We start from the raw sequence: 18080 nt of genomic DNA, 5'->3' as shown, positions 1-18080 counted from the left end.
CAGCTAATAAAGAATTTTTCTTTAGAGTTTACTAATGCTACAAACTGCTGGAGAGCAGCTTCTGAGAAGCATGAAGTGCTGTACTGACAAATTAGTTTCATGAAAATTAAAAGGTTCTAGTGCCCTTCTGTCTAATAAGAAAGACATGAGAACCCCATATAAAATTCAGACTTTCCAGAAGACTTCCAGATTAAATGCTTTTTAAAAACCCCTTGTCTCTTCTGTTCAAAACAATGATCAACAGAGACACATTCAGAAAAAAAAACATGCTGATGTTTAAAGTAATTTGGTCCTTGGCATAGTCTCAGCTATGATACCTGAGACTGCAGAGACTCACTTTCCTCAATGGGAATAATTTTAGTGAGTAAGTAAAAGTATTTAAGTCTTTGAAGAATTAAAACCAAGTCAAGTTCTCAAACACAGCATCTGATGATCATCTAGAATGAAAATTTACTTTTTAAATAGTAGGGCAACAAAGATAAATGTATTATCAGCATCTCTCACAAAACAAAAGAATTACCCTACAAAGTTTTCTAGCAGTCTTTCCAATTTTAAATTAGTATCCATTGCTAAACTGGTGTAAATAACCAGCTTCAGCATGACATATTGGTTGTAAAGAAGCAGTCTCTCTGCATGTTTGCTTTCTTGAGCCCGGCAAAATTATTTCAAAAAACCAATAAATCACCACAACGTAATGATAAAAATGAAAATTGTCTTTTTTTTTTTTTTTTTTTAAGGAGAAAACAAATTTACATCAGAAAATGACATTCGTCATCTTCATCTGAAGTCGTGCATTTGCACGGGTTTCTTGCTCACACCCACACAAAGGCAGCTCCATAGCCAGGACAAGGACTGCAGGCACAGACGTGTAAACAAACTTCCCATGTAAACAAGGTTCCCATGGCCACTCACATTTTCATTTTAGTTGTTTCACTGTGCTCAAAGAAAGTGTGCCTGCACAAAAAATTATAGTGTTCACACTCAGGGATCTATACTGATTATAGGAATGACAACCAAGCTTCTAAACAACAGGAGAATGGAAAGGAAAAGGATGAGTTTGCTTGGGAAATGTGAATTCTTTGCTGATTGACTTGAGCATTCTAAGCCTAGTGAGTAAATAAGCTCTTGTGAAATGGTTCCTACGTACAGTCAACTACGAATCTTCAGTATAACTCAACACAATTCATACTTCTGGCTGTTGCTGACATGTAAACAAACTTCTTCTCACCTAGAATGCAATTCAACTGTAAAGCAAATGTGATTATTACCACAAGTAACATAAAGTATTATGACAGTTACTGTGTATTAAAAAAAACTGTCTGCAGCAGAATGATCAAGCTCTTTCTGTGAATGCAATTAAATCATATTTACAAACTTCATGTACAGATTAAATTTACATTTTAAAAATTGTACTTTTTTAGTAAGAAACCACTGATAACGAATAGTTTGTTGCTTAAAGACCAAATCTAGATTATGACCTTTTTCACACTTATAATTACCATTATATTGTGCATTTACATATGAAACATATGCACATACTTTTGTACTGTTAATGTCCTTAATTTGTTTGGCCATTTGCATTTCATACTGTCCAGCTGACATGCAAAATCAAGGTGTTCATAAAACTGCTGCATCAGAGAATCAACACCATTCATAAGAAAATATGTGAGTTGATATCTCAGGTCTTTCAAATAGGTTTAGAAACGCAACTGCCTCTCCCTACCTACTGCCACTCCCTTTCTAACTCCCTAGAACTTAAACTAGTAACAACATAAAAGTAATTATATATTGATTCTTCACTGTCCATATCCTGTAATGTAGAAAAGGAAGTTATTTTTTATGTTTTGATTGATATGTGTCCTCTGTCTTGTCTCAGGAGCCAACAAAAGCCTCTTGAGCAGTGAAGACTCTCAACATGTACTGTGTGCCCTGAGCTCCATTAAACTTGAGCACAGGAACTGGTGGGTGATGCAAATATTCCAATATGTCTATTAGACAGTGGTGGGCTGGAATATTAAGCAGTTCTCAGAATAAGTTATGCAATTATTGTCACAATATATAATCCATGTAAGAATGATCTAAGTCCCTTTTTAGTTTAGTATTTAAACAAGTGATATTTAACATTTTTTGTGGGTTCCCAGGAAAGGAAAATTTAGGAAACTGTTTATGTTTCTATATGATAATTCACATAAAATAACAGCGGCCACAAAAGGAAGTAGTAACATAATGCTACCACAACAAATATTTTTAATACAGTAGATTTCTAGTGGTTGCTTCTATGATTGCATTTTTTTCCCTCTTGAGAACACTTGAGTTCATCCCTTAGATTTATTTTTGTTAATGCAAGCAATACAAATCACTTTCTCTTTAACTGCCTCAGCTTAAATAATCTGGTTATTTCTTGGAAAGTCAATGCTTCTAAAGAGAAGAGGAAGATGCCTCTTTAGAAGTCACTCAGGCTTTTGCTCAGCTGATCAGTTCATAAGTTTTTTTAGTGTATCTTCGCAGTATCAACAACAAAGGTAAAAATTAAAAAGTGGCAAGTGAAAAAAGGTGAAGCAGCCATCAAGCATTCACCAACTTGGCTATTAAAGGAGCTGGAGAGTGGAATTCACGATAGTTCAGTGTTATAAAACACAACAATAAGGCAAAGGGTAAACACACAGCAATCAGCTGAAAATCTACTTAAGCAAAACAAAACACAAGCTAACAGATGTTGCCTTAATGACTGAAGTACTTGCTTTGGCAACTATTACCAACTGGCAAAGTGGAATTTTACTGCTGCTTGTGTGCATGTTGTTTTAGTAACCTGGTTCACGGAAAAGGAGGTTTCAAATTTTTTTACACTGACATAAAATTCTAATATTAATGACAGGTTGAAGGAAAAACAGTTTAAAACAATGTAAGTAACTTTAAGTTTTTCTTTAAAAAAATCACAAATTAATTAGGTCATTTAAATTAGTAATATAGAGAAAGGAGAGCAAAATCTTTAGCTGAGCATTTCCTCTTGGCATTTAAGACATGCATAAACAGTGATAAAGCCATTTCTAAAATACAGGAGAAACAGTCAAGAATATTATTTGAAATGTATTTCTACATCACTGTGAGTTCACCAAGTCATCAGAGCAATATTCATGGTCTAAATGAAAATAACATATACGGATATATCTGAAATCAGATACATATCTCGGTGGAATCTGAAATTGCATATATATCTTGGTGGAAAACTAGCCTTTCTTGCAGACAGTGATAAAACAATTCACATGTCAGTAGAGTTACTTTCTACTGTGTAAATATTCTCTTACAGTTCAAAAGATCCCTCAAACCATAAAAACCCTTTTTTTTTTTTTTTTCTCCATGCAATAACCTGAAAGCTGAAGCATAGAAGGAGGGGAAAAAAAAAAACCCCAAAGTGAAAAGCACGCCCATAAACATCTCTTTTAATTATCTCTTTCCACAGGGCTGTTTAACAGAATCACAGAATCATTTAGGTTGGAAAGACCTCTGAGATAATCGAGTCCAACCACTAACCTAGTGCTGCCAAACCCACCCCTAAAACATGGCCCTAAGTCTCACATCTACAGAGCTTTTAAATCCCTCTAGAAATCTAGGATGCCCTTTCAAGACCTCACTCAGGAGCTGCTGTATGAGCAAAAGGCCTGGCTGTTGCTTCAAAGAAACCTGAAAGATCTACACATGTAGAAAATCTTCCAATAAAAGTCTCGTGCTGACTTGATGCCTTAATATTTATCAGTCTCACAAAAGACAGGCAGAAATGTGATCCAGCCCTTAGGGACAATTATCAGCTGCTGTTTGCAGCATGCTTCTTTTCCCAGTTACCAAATCATGAGAAGTTTCACAAAAAGTATATACAAAAAACTGGATTCAAAATATTTTAGAAAAGTAGTAACATCATACAATCAAAAACCCTAGTTTCAAAGTTACCTGTTCAAGCTTACTCCTATCCTTTTGTAACTCTTAAAGTGAAATGTCAACTCAGTAACCTACACAGCTCTCTTCTAAGACAGAAAACATTTAGTGCAGTAATTCATCTAACATCTAACTTCTAATGTCTGTGTATTTTATAGAAGCTTGTAAGGACTGTGTGTTTAAGATTTTCTACTCTCTCTTAGCCTAGTATTGGCTGAGAGCACATGCAAGAATCACAATTCTCACATTTGGCAACATTAAACACTCCTGAGCTCTGCCTGAAGCATTAATAGGTTTAAAGACTCTCTCTTAGTTACAATTACTGCCTGAAAATCCACAGCAGATACAAACATATCCTGGACTTCTCAACAAGCAAGGGTTGTAGTTCTAAATACAGACAAAACCACTTTCCTTTAGTTCTCCCTTCTAACCCTTTTGAGCTACTGATTTTATCTACTCATTGGGAATGGTTTTGAGCATTAGACACCCAGCCCTTTTCATCCAGGAGTAGATGTTCCCCTCAAACTGCTTCTCAGACCACAGAGAGCAAAATGCTTTTTATTAAAAATATGGCTACTACTAATAAGGCTAAAATGGCTACTATTATAACAGGAGAAATGCAAGCAGATATTAATTGACTGTTTATATGAAATTCACAGTTTAGTTACTGCTCTGGTTAAAAATTAAAAACGTTCAAATTATTGTGTACCTTTCTTTTAGTGGACATCCATAGCATCCCTTCTCTCATTTGAATAGTGTTTTAAGTCAGTGGTAAGTCTGCCTCAGAAAAAATGCCTTTAAAGTGCCTCATTTATACGAATATCAAATTAAACAAGAAGTGGTAATAAATTTCTGTAGTCATCAGTGATTGAAGTAACTGCTGTTATGCAAGAAGATCTACTGAATTTACTGCATATTTAGCTAAACTGACTTTTCTGGCCTTGTTCATACACTTTAATTAAAAACATGTTAAGATCTAATTCATTTCTATTTATAAGCTGTAAAGCTTAATCCAAGAAAAAGATTGAAACAACTTTCATATAATGTTTACACATCTCATCTAATGTGCAATGATTTAAAATTCTTTTACTACTATAAAGAAAGTAATTTTTATTGCAATATGTTCTAATTTTATAGGTCGTGTATTGCATGATTTCCAATTTGGAGACAAGCTGCAAAAAAATTGCTTTTAGAAAGGAATTGGTATCTGAACCAAACACTGAATGACTGTGAAATGTAATAAAGAATGTGGTCAAGGATTTAATAGAAACTTTCTTGACCAGAGATTTGCTTCAAAGGTACAGGATAACATTTCTACCTTGAACCTGCTTCCACGGGATATGTCTGTCATTTACAGATTTGGTTTATGAGTCAAAATCACTAATGTGATTGTGATTTGGAGATAGTACACAGATATATGAAGCACCTAATTTTAAATATTTAAAATATTTAACCTATCAGTTGAAGTTAGTTGGCAACTGTTTACAGCAGAGGAAAATTGGCAGGAAGCAAAACTTTATTTGAGAGAATTAAATGGCATTCCAAAGACATATTTCCATAAAAATTCTACAGAAGAGTCATGATCCTTTCTCACTATAGTCATGCCATTTGCAAAAGTTACATCGCCTATAACCTCCAACCAAAGCTGGGCAATGAATGTTAATGAAGTTTAACAACAAATGTAACAGCAGAATTTATATCCTACCTTTTATTAATGGCAGCCCACGCCGCATTAATGTTATCTGTCATCAGTTGTACTTTTCTGGTGTCATCTGCCGAATAATCACGGAGCAGTTTAAGTGCCAAGTCATTTGCCACATCTACATTTATTTGCCATTGTCGTAATTCTTTTGAAAATTGCTGTAAAAGAAAAAAGAGAAAGAAAGAATAAACCTCGGAGGAACATAAAACGATCTCACACCTTGTATGGTTATTAGAGAAGGACATGAACAACCTACACCATCAATATAAAATAAAGAAAAAGGACTTGCTCAGATTTACTGGTAACGAAGGTGTATCTTTCTAAATGTTTTAAATTCTTTCACTCATAAGACCACAGGACTACTTCTAAACTCTGAGATGACTAAGAGAAAAATTCCTAAATGCTGGATAAGACATGACAGCCCAAAATTGATAAACACTGGCTAGAATGTTGATTATTCTCTCCTGAGACACAAAAAGATGATGGATTATAATAATGCAGTATTACGCATTATGCAAACTATGATAGTTTGTGATGTTGAATTATACTGAGACGGAAAATATAGTGAAATAATGCTGTGAAATGATAGTGAGATTTGGACAATTAAGATCTGTGCTTTCAGTTATTTTTTATAATTTAGTTATAATTTTAACAAATTGTTTATGTAATTAGTGCCATCTACTGGAACAGCACTAAGTCTGCAATACAGTAAAATACTATTGATAAACCCATCAATACCTTCTTAATGCTAATTTACACTTTTTAATATTAAAGAAGCTTTTTAAATCTTGGTCATTCTTTGTTTCACCCTTTCCTCTCCTTTTCTTCACCTATGCCAGCTGCCTCATTGCAGAAGCAGACCAGGAAATTCAGAAACTCATTCAACCAGCAGCCAGCTCTCAAGCATCTTTCCTGTTACTCTTTTTCTCAGAGCAAATTTCCACATAAACACACTGAAGCTGCATATTTAATTCATAATGTGTAACTACAAAATAAAAGAGTGAAGATAATTGATTGTCTACTTATACTTTTGTACTAGGCAGACTCCAACTAGCCAATAAAAAGGACAATGCAAATAGAAAAATTTTATATTTGCAAATAGAAATAGTAAGTTACTTATAAATGTTTGAAGTTATCAGCAAAAAACCCCAAACAGTAAGATTTGACTGTCTTTATTGTTGTGCTTTAATCCACAGATTGGGAAATGCCTGTAAGAAGAAATAGGTTTTTTCTCATTCTCCCAAAGCAGTATTCCTCTGGAAATCTTGTTTTGACTCAGATAAGGAATTCTCCACAGAAATCTGAACTTACATATGTAATCCCTGATGAAAGAGTCTAAATACTAACTAAAAATAAATAAATTTTGAATATTTTATGCATTTATATTTTACTCTCAGAAGGTCTGTACAATTATTTTTATTAGATTGGGATAAAAATGTACTTGATCTCTCAATAGATTCCATACAGAGTTTTGGAGGGTTTTAATTTTCCCCCCCAACTCACCTTTTAAAAACCCCTAATCCCCCAAACCATCTTAACATGTTGTACTTAAGCTCACTTATACTGAAGCTACCTAAACAATGTTTTGAAGTCATTCCTCTCCGTTAAGTAAGGAGATGTAATCAAGAGAGGTGATGATTTTGTAGAAAACCACTACTGTTTCTTTGAGGAAGATACAGACAGGTGGTTGTTTTGGAAATAGTCTCTCAACTGAGCTCCTTTCCTGACAGAATTATGCACAACAAACACATAAATGGTAATATTTATCCAAATAATATATATAATAATAGAATTAAATAAATTATACAGTCATTATCATGTCAGTTTTATAAATCTTTTATAGGAACCATCTATTCTACATCTAGGCCTATCCATCTTTATGCTTTACTTTTCTCTTGGTTCAAAATTACACAGGCATGCAGCTAGTTTTGTTCTAGCCAAAGAATCACAGCAGACTGACTGTTCACTGCTTTACCTAGCAAAGTTACCATAACATCTTGCCTGGACTGTAAATTAATGGTCTGTAAACTTTACTTTGAAAATAAGTTCTTTTGCCCAGTCCCATGTGAAAATAAATGACCTTATAAAAGCTTTCAAACCATCTTTTATAATAATAAAAAAGGAAATATCCATTACAAGTTTATTTCCAAATGTGTTGTTCTCACCATTAACTTCAACATTAATCCATTAACCTCCTGACACTTCAACGCGAGGTCATCACTCAGGAAACAAATGATGAACATAGAGAGGTTTGCTGATGGAAACAATTTGTATTTTCTATTTTACTGGAAATGTGTGTTATTTTTCAACAGCTTTGAGGAGAGTATGCTTCAACTTCACCCTGTGCAGACACTGAGAACAAAGTGTTGTGGTACATGTTCTACCTGTCTGTCCTTCCAGAGGCTCACTAACTGCCATCTTACATGACTATAATGTATATTTCAGAATTAACTTCAGGGAATTTTTTTCCCCTCTTTTCCTTTTCATATTTTTTAGGCGTCATTTATCTTTTAGCTACTTAGGAACATACTTGTTTTTTCTTTAAAGGAAATTGCTTCATTACATTAATTTCTTTTGGATATTTTTTGAGGCATTCTCTTTGTTTTGTCTGTGTTATCACAGGAATTTGCTGAGTTTATTAAAAGGCTTAAAGAATTAGGGCTGTGCATTTATCACATTACTTAGGTATAAATTTATTTATAATTTTTAATTAGAATACACTAGTTGATGTTAATAGGAAGAAAGTCTATGTAATTAAGGATCCTTGATTAAAAACAAGTAATGAATGTAGAGCTGGGCTTTCTTCTATCCCAGGATTGCCCAGTGGAACAAAATCAATGACGCATAGTAGTTCAAATATAGCAGTATGTATGCACAGCATCATCCACTTCTGTGTATGTAACACAAATCTGGAAAATCAGGCTGCCTTTCTTTCCTTTTTCCGTATATCTAGTATGTTTTATTTATATAATTAAAGAATTTTTTAAAGCGAGGAATTCTATTTCAGTGTCTGCATCATTATCAGGAACATTAACTTACTTGTTAATTGTTTTACTAAAATCAAAGCAGTACATTGTCAGCACTGGAATAATAAAAATCCACAAAATGCTGAGACTGTACTTCATCCTATATAGTACCTGGGGAGTGACAAAAAAGTACCTAGGAAGTTACTCCCCTGCAGGGAGCTGATAAAGGCAAGGAGGACAGCCTCAGTCTTATCCACAAATTCAGGGCACAGAGTTCACCCTCCTGGCTGTGCCAGTGGAAAGCTGCCTGGCCTCTTAGAGTCCCAACAGTGCAGGGGATGTAATCAAGATTCTATTTAATTTCCTATCTAGATAAATGAGAAATAAATGGTCAGTGAAGGGAAGGAATGAAACATGGTCTCCATCCTTCATCCTCTTCACTTTGGCCATCCCAGCTAAACCGTTACAGAGGGAGAAGAGGCTCCTTACTAGCTCTTACAAAAACAAGGAGCCAAGGGGTGAAAGGGCAGTCATAGCAGTATTGTTTGATTTGGGGTTTTGGTGGGGCTTTTTTACTTTTTTTTTTTTTTGTCTTTTAAACAGAAGTTCATTATCCTATTAAGAAAAGTCTAGTTTTAGACTAGCTAATGTTCTGATGACTTGGTGACTGAAGGAGATGAGGTGTGATGGTGTACTATTTATACACCTATAACCTTCAGCCTGCTGAGTTAACCATCTGCAGTCATCACAAAATGAACAATAACAAAGAAGGCTTAATGGTAAAGACTCTCATTGGCCATATTGTCATATTCTGATTCTCCACACCTAACACTAATTTAGTTCTCAAATATGAAACTAAAGAACAACAACAAAAGCTTTAATCCTCAGCAAATTAATTGAATTAATTAGCTCTGAAGTAATTTATGATTCAAATGAATAATGTTTTTAATTATTAGCTATATTACCTCATTACTTCTCTTTTAAATGACAGAAACAAAACTGTCAAATTCTGTTAAAAACATCACTGGCCAAATACAAGCCAGTTACATGTTTTTGGTTTATACTGGCATTGTAAAAAGTTAAGTAATCGAAAGACTGGTGTTGCTGGGTTTAGCATTCACTCATTTATAAGGATGCCCAAATACAAATGCATTAACACAAGCACTGATTAAAAGTTCCCTAGAGTAGAGGGGAACTTACACATTGACCCAGCTGTCTTTAGGCAGACCTGTAACGTTTAACAAGCAAATCAGAAGAACGCTCAGTGACTACTTTCTCACACCAAGCTGTGTTGAGATACAAAGCTGACAAAATTAATACGTCTGAAGAATTTATTTGTCTCACGCTGACCTCTCTCTTTCCCTCAACACAAATGAACAGAAATGACAGCTTCCTTCTCATCAGTGTAACAGCAAGCCAGGAGACAGCATACTTACTCTACATCTTCAGGGGACAACATCAAAATAGATGTGTTTGGCACAGAAGCCTGGAAAGCGCTTATTTTGAGAACTTAATGTATTTCTAGGTCCCTCAGTTTAGATAATACTATCCCCCAGAAACATAAAGCTGCTGAACTAAAAATAATTTGCATTTTCCTTAGAATTCATGACTTCTTATCTGAAGCATGAACACAACAGCTGATGCTGTTCTCATGAGGGATTTGACACAATAGGAATTACTGGCAGACAAATTTAATTCCTCTAGGAAGGCTGTCACAAAAGAAACATAAAAAAAACCCAAACAAACCAAAAAAAAAAAAAAAAAAAAAAAAAAAAAAAAAAAAAAAAAAAAAAAAAAAAAAAAAAAAAAAAAAAAAAAAAAAAAAAAAAAAAAAAAAAAAAAAAAAAAAAAAAAAAAAAAAAAAAAAAAAAAAAACAAAAAAAACCAAAACAAAACAAAACAAAAAAACCCACAAAATCATACCACCCCCCCAAAACAAAACAAAACAAAACAAAACAAAACAAAAAAAACCACAAACCCTACCCTACCACCCCCCCCAATTTTCTAAGACAGAGGCGAATTTCTTCTAGACTTGGGGGACAAAGGCTAGGCATAACCAAATAAATGAAAGTAAACAACCCTGGAAGAGTAGAGCCTGTTGATGTTCAAGTCATCATGAGGGCACAATTTAAGATGGACTAGCTGTGACACTGAGATTATAATTATAGATTAACATCTGTAACTTGACACAGCACACCACATTGAATGTAGACTGTAATGGGAATGGCTGAGGATACAGATAGCTCAAGTGTTTTTATAGAAAGAGGGAAAAGAATCTTCAGGTCTCCATTCAGAGACTAGCATACATAGAGATTCATTTGTTGAATAAGAATACTAGTATTCTTTCTCTATAATTTTGGGGATGCAGGAGAAGAGCAGGATGTTCTTATTTCTCTCCTTGGATAATGTTGATCTGAAATAACCTATAATTTTTTCAAAAGCATACACTCTTAGAGGGAACTCATTTAAACTTCATATACTCTTGTAAAAAAAAATGGACATAAGATCCATTTCTAAAGCAATATTTTAACTTATGTTCCTAGTTAGGTAATTTGTGTTCAAGACATAAGACACTCAACACAATGACAGAAGACTGTGTTGTTATAGAACTGTTTTTTTGTTAATTGAGTCTTTGCAGAGCTGGTACATTGACTTTGTTGAAACTTTTCTTTTTTTTTTTTTTTTTTTTAAATAAACACTGGGCAGAGGCCAGGACTATATCTCTGCAGGAAGACAGTGACAAATGAGAGTCCTCTATGCTGAATGACAGCGGTGTACATGATCTATAACTCTTTCTAATACATTAGTGAGTGATTGCCCTTGTTTACTATAATCCACCCTTCCCAAGAAATGACCCTTATGGTACAATCTTAAATGAGAAATCTTAACCATACCTCAGCCCTAAAAGAATGGGTTGATGAATATTTCTATGCTTCTTACAAGAAAGAAAAAAAAAAAAAGGCAAACACCCCGATAGATTTTGTATCTACTCCTAAATATCAGGAAGGCAATAACTAACTGATGAAGACCAATCATGAAGTTCTACTTTCTCCAGCAGTAAAACTAGTTGATGAGAACCTCACCCCACTATTCACAGAATGTGTAAATAAGACTGTTTAGTGTCCAAAAACTTTAACCAATTAGTTGAGCAGCAAGAGTTAGGAAAAACCCACAAAAATCTGATGAGCAGGAGAGGAGAACATATCAGAAAATAGTTGTGTAACTATTCTCCCATGGAAGCAGGACTCGCTTTAGAAGTCTGATCGATTGGTTGGTTTCAATCTTGGTTTTCCCCAACTAGAAAATTAGATATTAATCTTAAACAGCTGTTCTCAAAATTTATTCATGAAGAATACCACCAAAGTATAACTGTTTCCAGTACAAGAAACTTAAAAACTGATGCAAAAGAGAATATTTGCATTGCTACTTGAGGTAGAGCTCAGCTATATAAGTTAACTGAGGCACATGTTTTAGCACCCAGAATGTGGCAACGTGTGCTAAAATCACAAGAGCAGCCAATTCAGGGTTTTTTAAAGTTAATAATCCTGCCAAAGCTGAACCCAGTGAGATTAGCCTGTGGCAAATATAAAATGCTTGATTTTCAAAACATCTCTGTATAGTTTGTTACAGTTGGGTTTTTTTTTCCCTTTTTTCCCCCACTATTTCCAGACAACCTTTAGAGTTCTGTTAAGAGTGCAGACAGACATACCAATACTACAGGATTTCCCAGTCTGCAGCACCAGGGCAGCTGGGGCTGTTGAACAGTGGAGACAAGAAATGCTTGTGTCGAAGAGGTAGGTATTTGTCCTGAAACATTAGCCAGCTATTTGTTATGACTGATAAGACCAATTTCATATTCAAGGATTATGTGACACATATTTTAGACTTTGTAAATTAATTTCTTTCTAATTTGTTGTGGAAGATTGTTCTCAATGTGCACTGTCCATGGTTAGAGGACAATGGTTGGAGGACATTTTCTTTAATGATCTAATTAACTCAAATGGAAATACTTTAATAGTCAGTAGTGACCTTAAGCTCAGTGTTCTGCTTTTTCAGAGCTTCCACGGTGTAGGAAATTTCTTTCCACGACTCAAGCTTAGCTTTTGCTTGTTCAAGGACTCGCTCAGCTTCTTGCTTAGCTTCTAGCCACTGCGTTGAATCCTTTAACATCTCATGAAGCTGCTGTCTCCGGCCTTGAAGGTATCCATGCACTTCATCCCACTGGCTCTGTATCTTTTCAACTGGTGAAACACAAAATAAAAAACAAAAGCTGAATCACTTAAAAGCTTTTTTTTTTTCCCTAAAGGGAGTTAAAAATAATATTCAATTGTTTCTACAACTCGCCATATTGGAGAGCTCCTGTACTTTTAAGCTGCAATTGCATCTGAGTTTAGTTTAGCAAAAAAGAACAGATAAACTGTTCTGGGTCACACAGTATGACACTGTGGTACACAGCATGTGTTTCAATGCATATGCAGCCAGAAGTGACAGGTTCATGCCTCAAAAAGCATTATGAAACAGGATCATACTTGAGAAAAAATATCAACAATAACCCTTCATTCTTACCAGACCAACACAAGGTTTAAGATTTTCTGAAGAACAAGTCCTTTAGGGACATCAGTAATATTAGTTAAAGATTTACTGCAAGATACAATTAATGGCTATACTTTATTATTTTATTAAGGCAAACATTAACAAACTCCAAAGGCTAAAAAAATTTCTCACATGTTCACATAATTATAAAATAACAATTAGCTTTATCCTCTATTTGAAAGAAATGTGATTTGTGAAAACTTAAGAATCACTAAAATCACTGATAATAAGTGTTGGCTAGTATCCAGCATCAGACTCATCCATAGTAGCACAAAAAACACCAAGACCTAGTTTTCCAAGCATTTGAAGTTTAACAAAATATAAATAAACACACAAAACTCCATAAACAATAAAATCTGTGCACAGCATGAAGGAATAGGTATTTTTTTATATGTATATTTAATTCCCTGAGGTTAGTCAGCACAAACTACATTTTTGGTATTTTCTTGAAGACTGCCTCACTATACTGAAAATTCACAGGCCTTCTAGGGAGGGAATAGTGATTTCTAGAGTACTCAGAAGGCAATTGAAATTATCATTGAGTGGTTCCAATACTGCATCTCTCACTGCAAGGCTGATTCCAGAATGCTGCAGTCTAAAGATCTGAATGAGAAATGCTTCAGCAGGGAAAAGAGACTTCTACCTATCAGTGCTCTTCCTTCTTCCAGAAGAAGGGATAAAGATCTTTCCATGGACTCAGCTGAGGTTTAGAGAGAGAGAAGAAAACCTTTCAGCATCCCCTGCTCAAGCCTAGGGAGAAAAACTGTGAGTAAGCACACATAGCAGCATGTTTAAGTCAAAGGAAAAGCAAAAGGAACTGAAGAAACAGAGCTGGAAAACACAAAGCACAGTCAGAGCACAGCAAGAGTAGCCTAAGGCCCAAACACTTAATCTGAAGCAAATCTAACCCCTCATTTTAGGAAGCTGTACACTCCTGTCACACAACTCATTTCTGTGCCCTCTCTGGGCGAGGATTTCTGATGAAAGCTTTAGGGTATAATTGAAACAACAAAGAGGTTGTGGTCTACAGGAAGGGTGAAGAGAACTCTTGAGCAAAATCTCCCTGATGTAACTAGAGAATGTGGTTCAAGGATTGTGCTGCAGGTTTAGGGAACAAAGACTGCTCAAACACTTTCCACAATGACACTGGCATATGGAGAACAGCTACCATCCATTTCCTGCAAATTGGGCTCCTTCCCCCTTAGAGTCATTCAACATTATCTTTTGATTCCTGGCAAACTCAATATTTTGGTACATTGCTGACAGAAGTATAACAGCTTGTTTATGTCAGCTGTCCACAAAAAAAACCCCTACAAAAGTCCCACTTATTTTTATTTCATTATAAGTTTCTTTGTTGCTGTGGGTGGTTTGGGGGTTTGGTGGGGTTTTTTTTTGGGGGGGGGGGGCAGGAGGGGTGGGCAGGGAGCGAGGAATGAATGAAAATTCTGTTGCAGAACTGCTTCAAAAGAAAACTGGGTCTACAATTGTATTAGTTTTTCATAATAGCTGCTTTTAATAACACATGCTGATATTTCTTATCACCAAACCCCAAAATATTTATAGACATATGGGTTCCATAATGTCTCATGGGGTTTGTATCTAAGTATGATATATTAGCAGTTCTCCTGTAGGGACTGTGTTTTTTCCAACAAGACTTTTTGCATTAGATACCACAGTCCTGGGATTCCATGATCTCCAGTTCTTCCACTCAAGAGGAGAATGGGACTGCATATTGAAAACTGTATTCAGGACATCTCAGGCGCCCATTTACAGAAGTGACCATGAATACACAAGCTCCAAGTCTATGAGAAACATTTCTTCAGGAAAATACTTGGTTGATCTCCCTCAAAAAACCCCACATGTGTAATACATTTGATTTATTACAGACTGGAATGAAAAGTTCAGGAAGTTAGTAGGTAATCTAAAAAACAACAACAAAATCCCCCCAAATTTAAAATGTTGTCTTCTTGAACCAGTGAGTGACCAAACCCACTTAAAAAAGTGTTTCACTTGTGGCTAAACACACCATGATATCTACACACTTAATCTGGCCTTTCTAAGCTAGAATATACCAAAGAGTGCAAAGAGTGCAGACAAAATTTTTTGGAGAGGCCTTTATAATTATTATATTTAATGTAACATAAAAATTCCTTCATTATATACATTTACAATTTCTAAACGATGCTCCCATTTGAATGTGGACGATTGATCTGTTTTTTAATTAAAAACAAAAAAGGCTCTAATGCTTAAAATATGAGATTTCCATCCAAAATGAAAACCACAGAGTAAATTAGTGTCTCTTAAGGGTGTATTTTGTTCATGTTTCCTTTTCAGGAAAAGTTAATAACACTTATAGATTCATGCCAAACACAAAAGTTCAGAAAATTCAATTTGAGTGTATACTGTGTTAGAACTGTTCACAGCAACTTATAAACCCCTCACCAGCATCTAATGACTGCGGATGAGAAGGGTCAGAGAATTGCTATTAAATAATGTTGGACAGTAGAAGAATTTTTTTTTTAAGTATCTGAACACCACAAGGATTTTGTGCAAGGTCACTGGAACATATAAAAGACTTTCTCTGACTGGGTACTAATGGTAACAGGTTTATCAACATTTTAAGAGTGTTTTGTAAGACAGCAGTGAGGAATCTCAATATAAAGTTCTTTTAGGCTAACACTCTAAACATAGCCTTAGAAGGGCTACTTCTGCTGTCAGGACTTTATAAAATCCTTAAGGTTATAACACACATATGGGATTGTGTTGCCTTTGGTTAGGTTAGATTTACTTTTCTTCCCAGTGGCTGGTATGGGGCTTGTTTTGGATTTGAACACAGGATTGATAATCCAGAGGAGTTTTTGTTATTGCTGAGCAGGGCTTACACAGAGACAAGGCTTTTTCTGCTCTTCATGATGCCACACTGGTGGGGAGACTGGGGAGCATGGAAGGCTGGGAAGAGACAGCTGGAACAGGGGACTCAACTGACCAGAGGGATATTCACAGAACCACAGAATTAGCCAGATTGGAAAGGACCTCTGAGATCATCAAGTTCAACCCTTGATCCAACACCGCTGTGGTTACCACACCATGGCACTCAGTGCCACATCCAGCCTCATCTTAAAACCCTCCAGGGATGGAGAATCCACCACTTCCTTGGGCAGCCCATTCCAATGCCTGATTACCCTCTCTGTAAAGAATTTCTTCCTATTATCCAACCTAAACTTCCCCTGGCAGAGTTTAAGAATGTGTCCTCTTGTCTTACTGATAGCTGCCCAGGAGAAGAGACCAACGCCCACCTGACTACAACAGGTTAGTTCCTGAAGACCAAACCCCACCTATTTCCAAACAATAGTGCTCCAGGCAGAATTCTTCATTGTACTTTACTTACAAAAGTTTTGCACTTCTTTACTGGTGAGTGTCCCAGCATGGCTCCAACCAGTCCCAGTTCAACACTGAACTCTCTCAAATGAGTAATTTAGGGCACGTTGAGATTCTACCAGTATGTAATTTCTAAGTTGCTATTCAGTTTCGTATTTTTTTTTCTATCTCTACTATTCCCCAGCTGTTCAATAGTGATTATAAAATAAGGTGGTCAAAAGAAATTCTGCTGAACTGACTGCAGAGTTAGTAAGGTATTAGAAGCAACAACAAAGCAGAAAACAGCATCTACAGTAATCAAACACAAGATGTCTATTTTTCAGTCTGGAGATCCTTAATTTAGTACATTGAGGAAAGAACACTCTTAGTGAAGGAGACTGCTGCCTTAAGATTCAGTTTTGTTTATTAACAATTTTATAGAATTTTTTTCACACTTAAGGTACAACAGAGAGACAAAACAAAAATTAATCTCTTTTTCTTTGTTAAGTATTCATATCACTGATAAGAAAAATTTAACTTTACTAAGAGAGTTTACTCTCTTCTGTTTATGATATAACCACAGCGGAAACAACAGAAAAGGAGTCTAAGAAGAAGTTTTCAGTTACAGAAGCAATAACATTCATGTTTCTAGAAGTTATATTTAGCCGTTAAAAAAGATGAAAAAAGGATTCATTTCATGCCATTTTGGTAAGTCCATTGAATCTAGTATCCTCTCCAAAATGTGAACAAGTAAGTGAATAGCAACAGAATTTGTGAGGCAGAAACCCTCTACTTTCCTTGTCCAACAAATTACCTAAACTGCACTCATTTTGCTCTGTGGGAAAGTGCTTTTCAAAAGCATTATTATCAATATATTGATATTTTCCTATAAAAGTAATTTTTTGACTGTAGTGTCATAGATTTGAAGATGAAAAGGACTAACACAATCTATCCTGATGCAGAAGAGCAGAATTATAGAAAGTAATAATTCATGTTACCAAAGCTGCTGATGCACTGATTTTCAGGTTGGATTAATTTCTTTCACAGTTGCAGCCCCATAACATACTTTCCTTTGAATGTTCTGGAAAGTTAATTATTATGTATTTCATCTTACCTAATATGCTTTTCACTGATCTACACATTTATCCATATAAAACTTAGTTTAGTTAAACTTTTGTGACTGTACAGAACACTAGTTTTTCCCAGTCCACAAAATTTTAAGTGTGTCTTACTAAAGACTGAGCAGGTTTTCTAAGAGGCATGACGGAGAAACTAGAAAATATGGATTTAAACAGAGACATTATAGGTTACTGTACCTTTTTTACACTTTTCCCTTTCTACCACTATTCAGTACAGCTTCCCACATATCAGGGATAAAAAAATTATGAAGAAAAAGAGATGCTATTACAGTGCTACAAGACTGTTCAGGAAGCACATCAACCACGCACTGCATGCAAGACTTTCTGATGCTTTTTAATTTTGGCTCAGTCTTCTGTAAACCACGTAAGTGGAATCACAGCCAAAATACCACT

The 18080-nt window shown here is 35.2% G+C and overlaps 1 protein-coding gene across 10 annotated transcripts in view; it reads right to left on the bottom strand.

Annotated features, from left to right (window-relative positions):
* The window catches only part of DMD (dystrophin), a 996724-nt gene that overhangs the window by 256709 nt on the left and 721935 nt on the right, over positions 1-18080 (bottom strand). For all 10 annotated transcript variants that reach the window (XM_027888128.1, XM_027889056.1, XM_027888040.1 and 7 more), the window contains 2 exons: positions 12628-12839; positions 5636-5790 (listed from right to left, as the gene is read on the bottom strand). In XM_027888128.1, coding sequence (XP_027743929.1) covers positions 5636-5790; positions 12628-12839 — 367 coding nt within the window. The remainder of the gene's footprint in view (positions 1-5635; positions 5791-12627; positions 12840-18080) is intronic.

Source organism: Empidonax traillii, unplaced genomic scaffold (assembly GCF_003031625.1).
Source record: "Empidonax traillii isolate 1590-97213 ecotype Southwest subspecies unplaced genomic scaffold, ASM303162v1 scaffold1:size7828297, whole genome shotgun sequence".
NCBI lineage: Eukaryota > Metazoa > Chordata > Aves > Passeriformes > Tyrannidae > Empidonax > Empidonax traillii.
The sequence above is the reverse complement of the archived record's forward strand: the minus strand, read 5'-3'. Positions and strand labels throughout refer to the sequence as shown.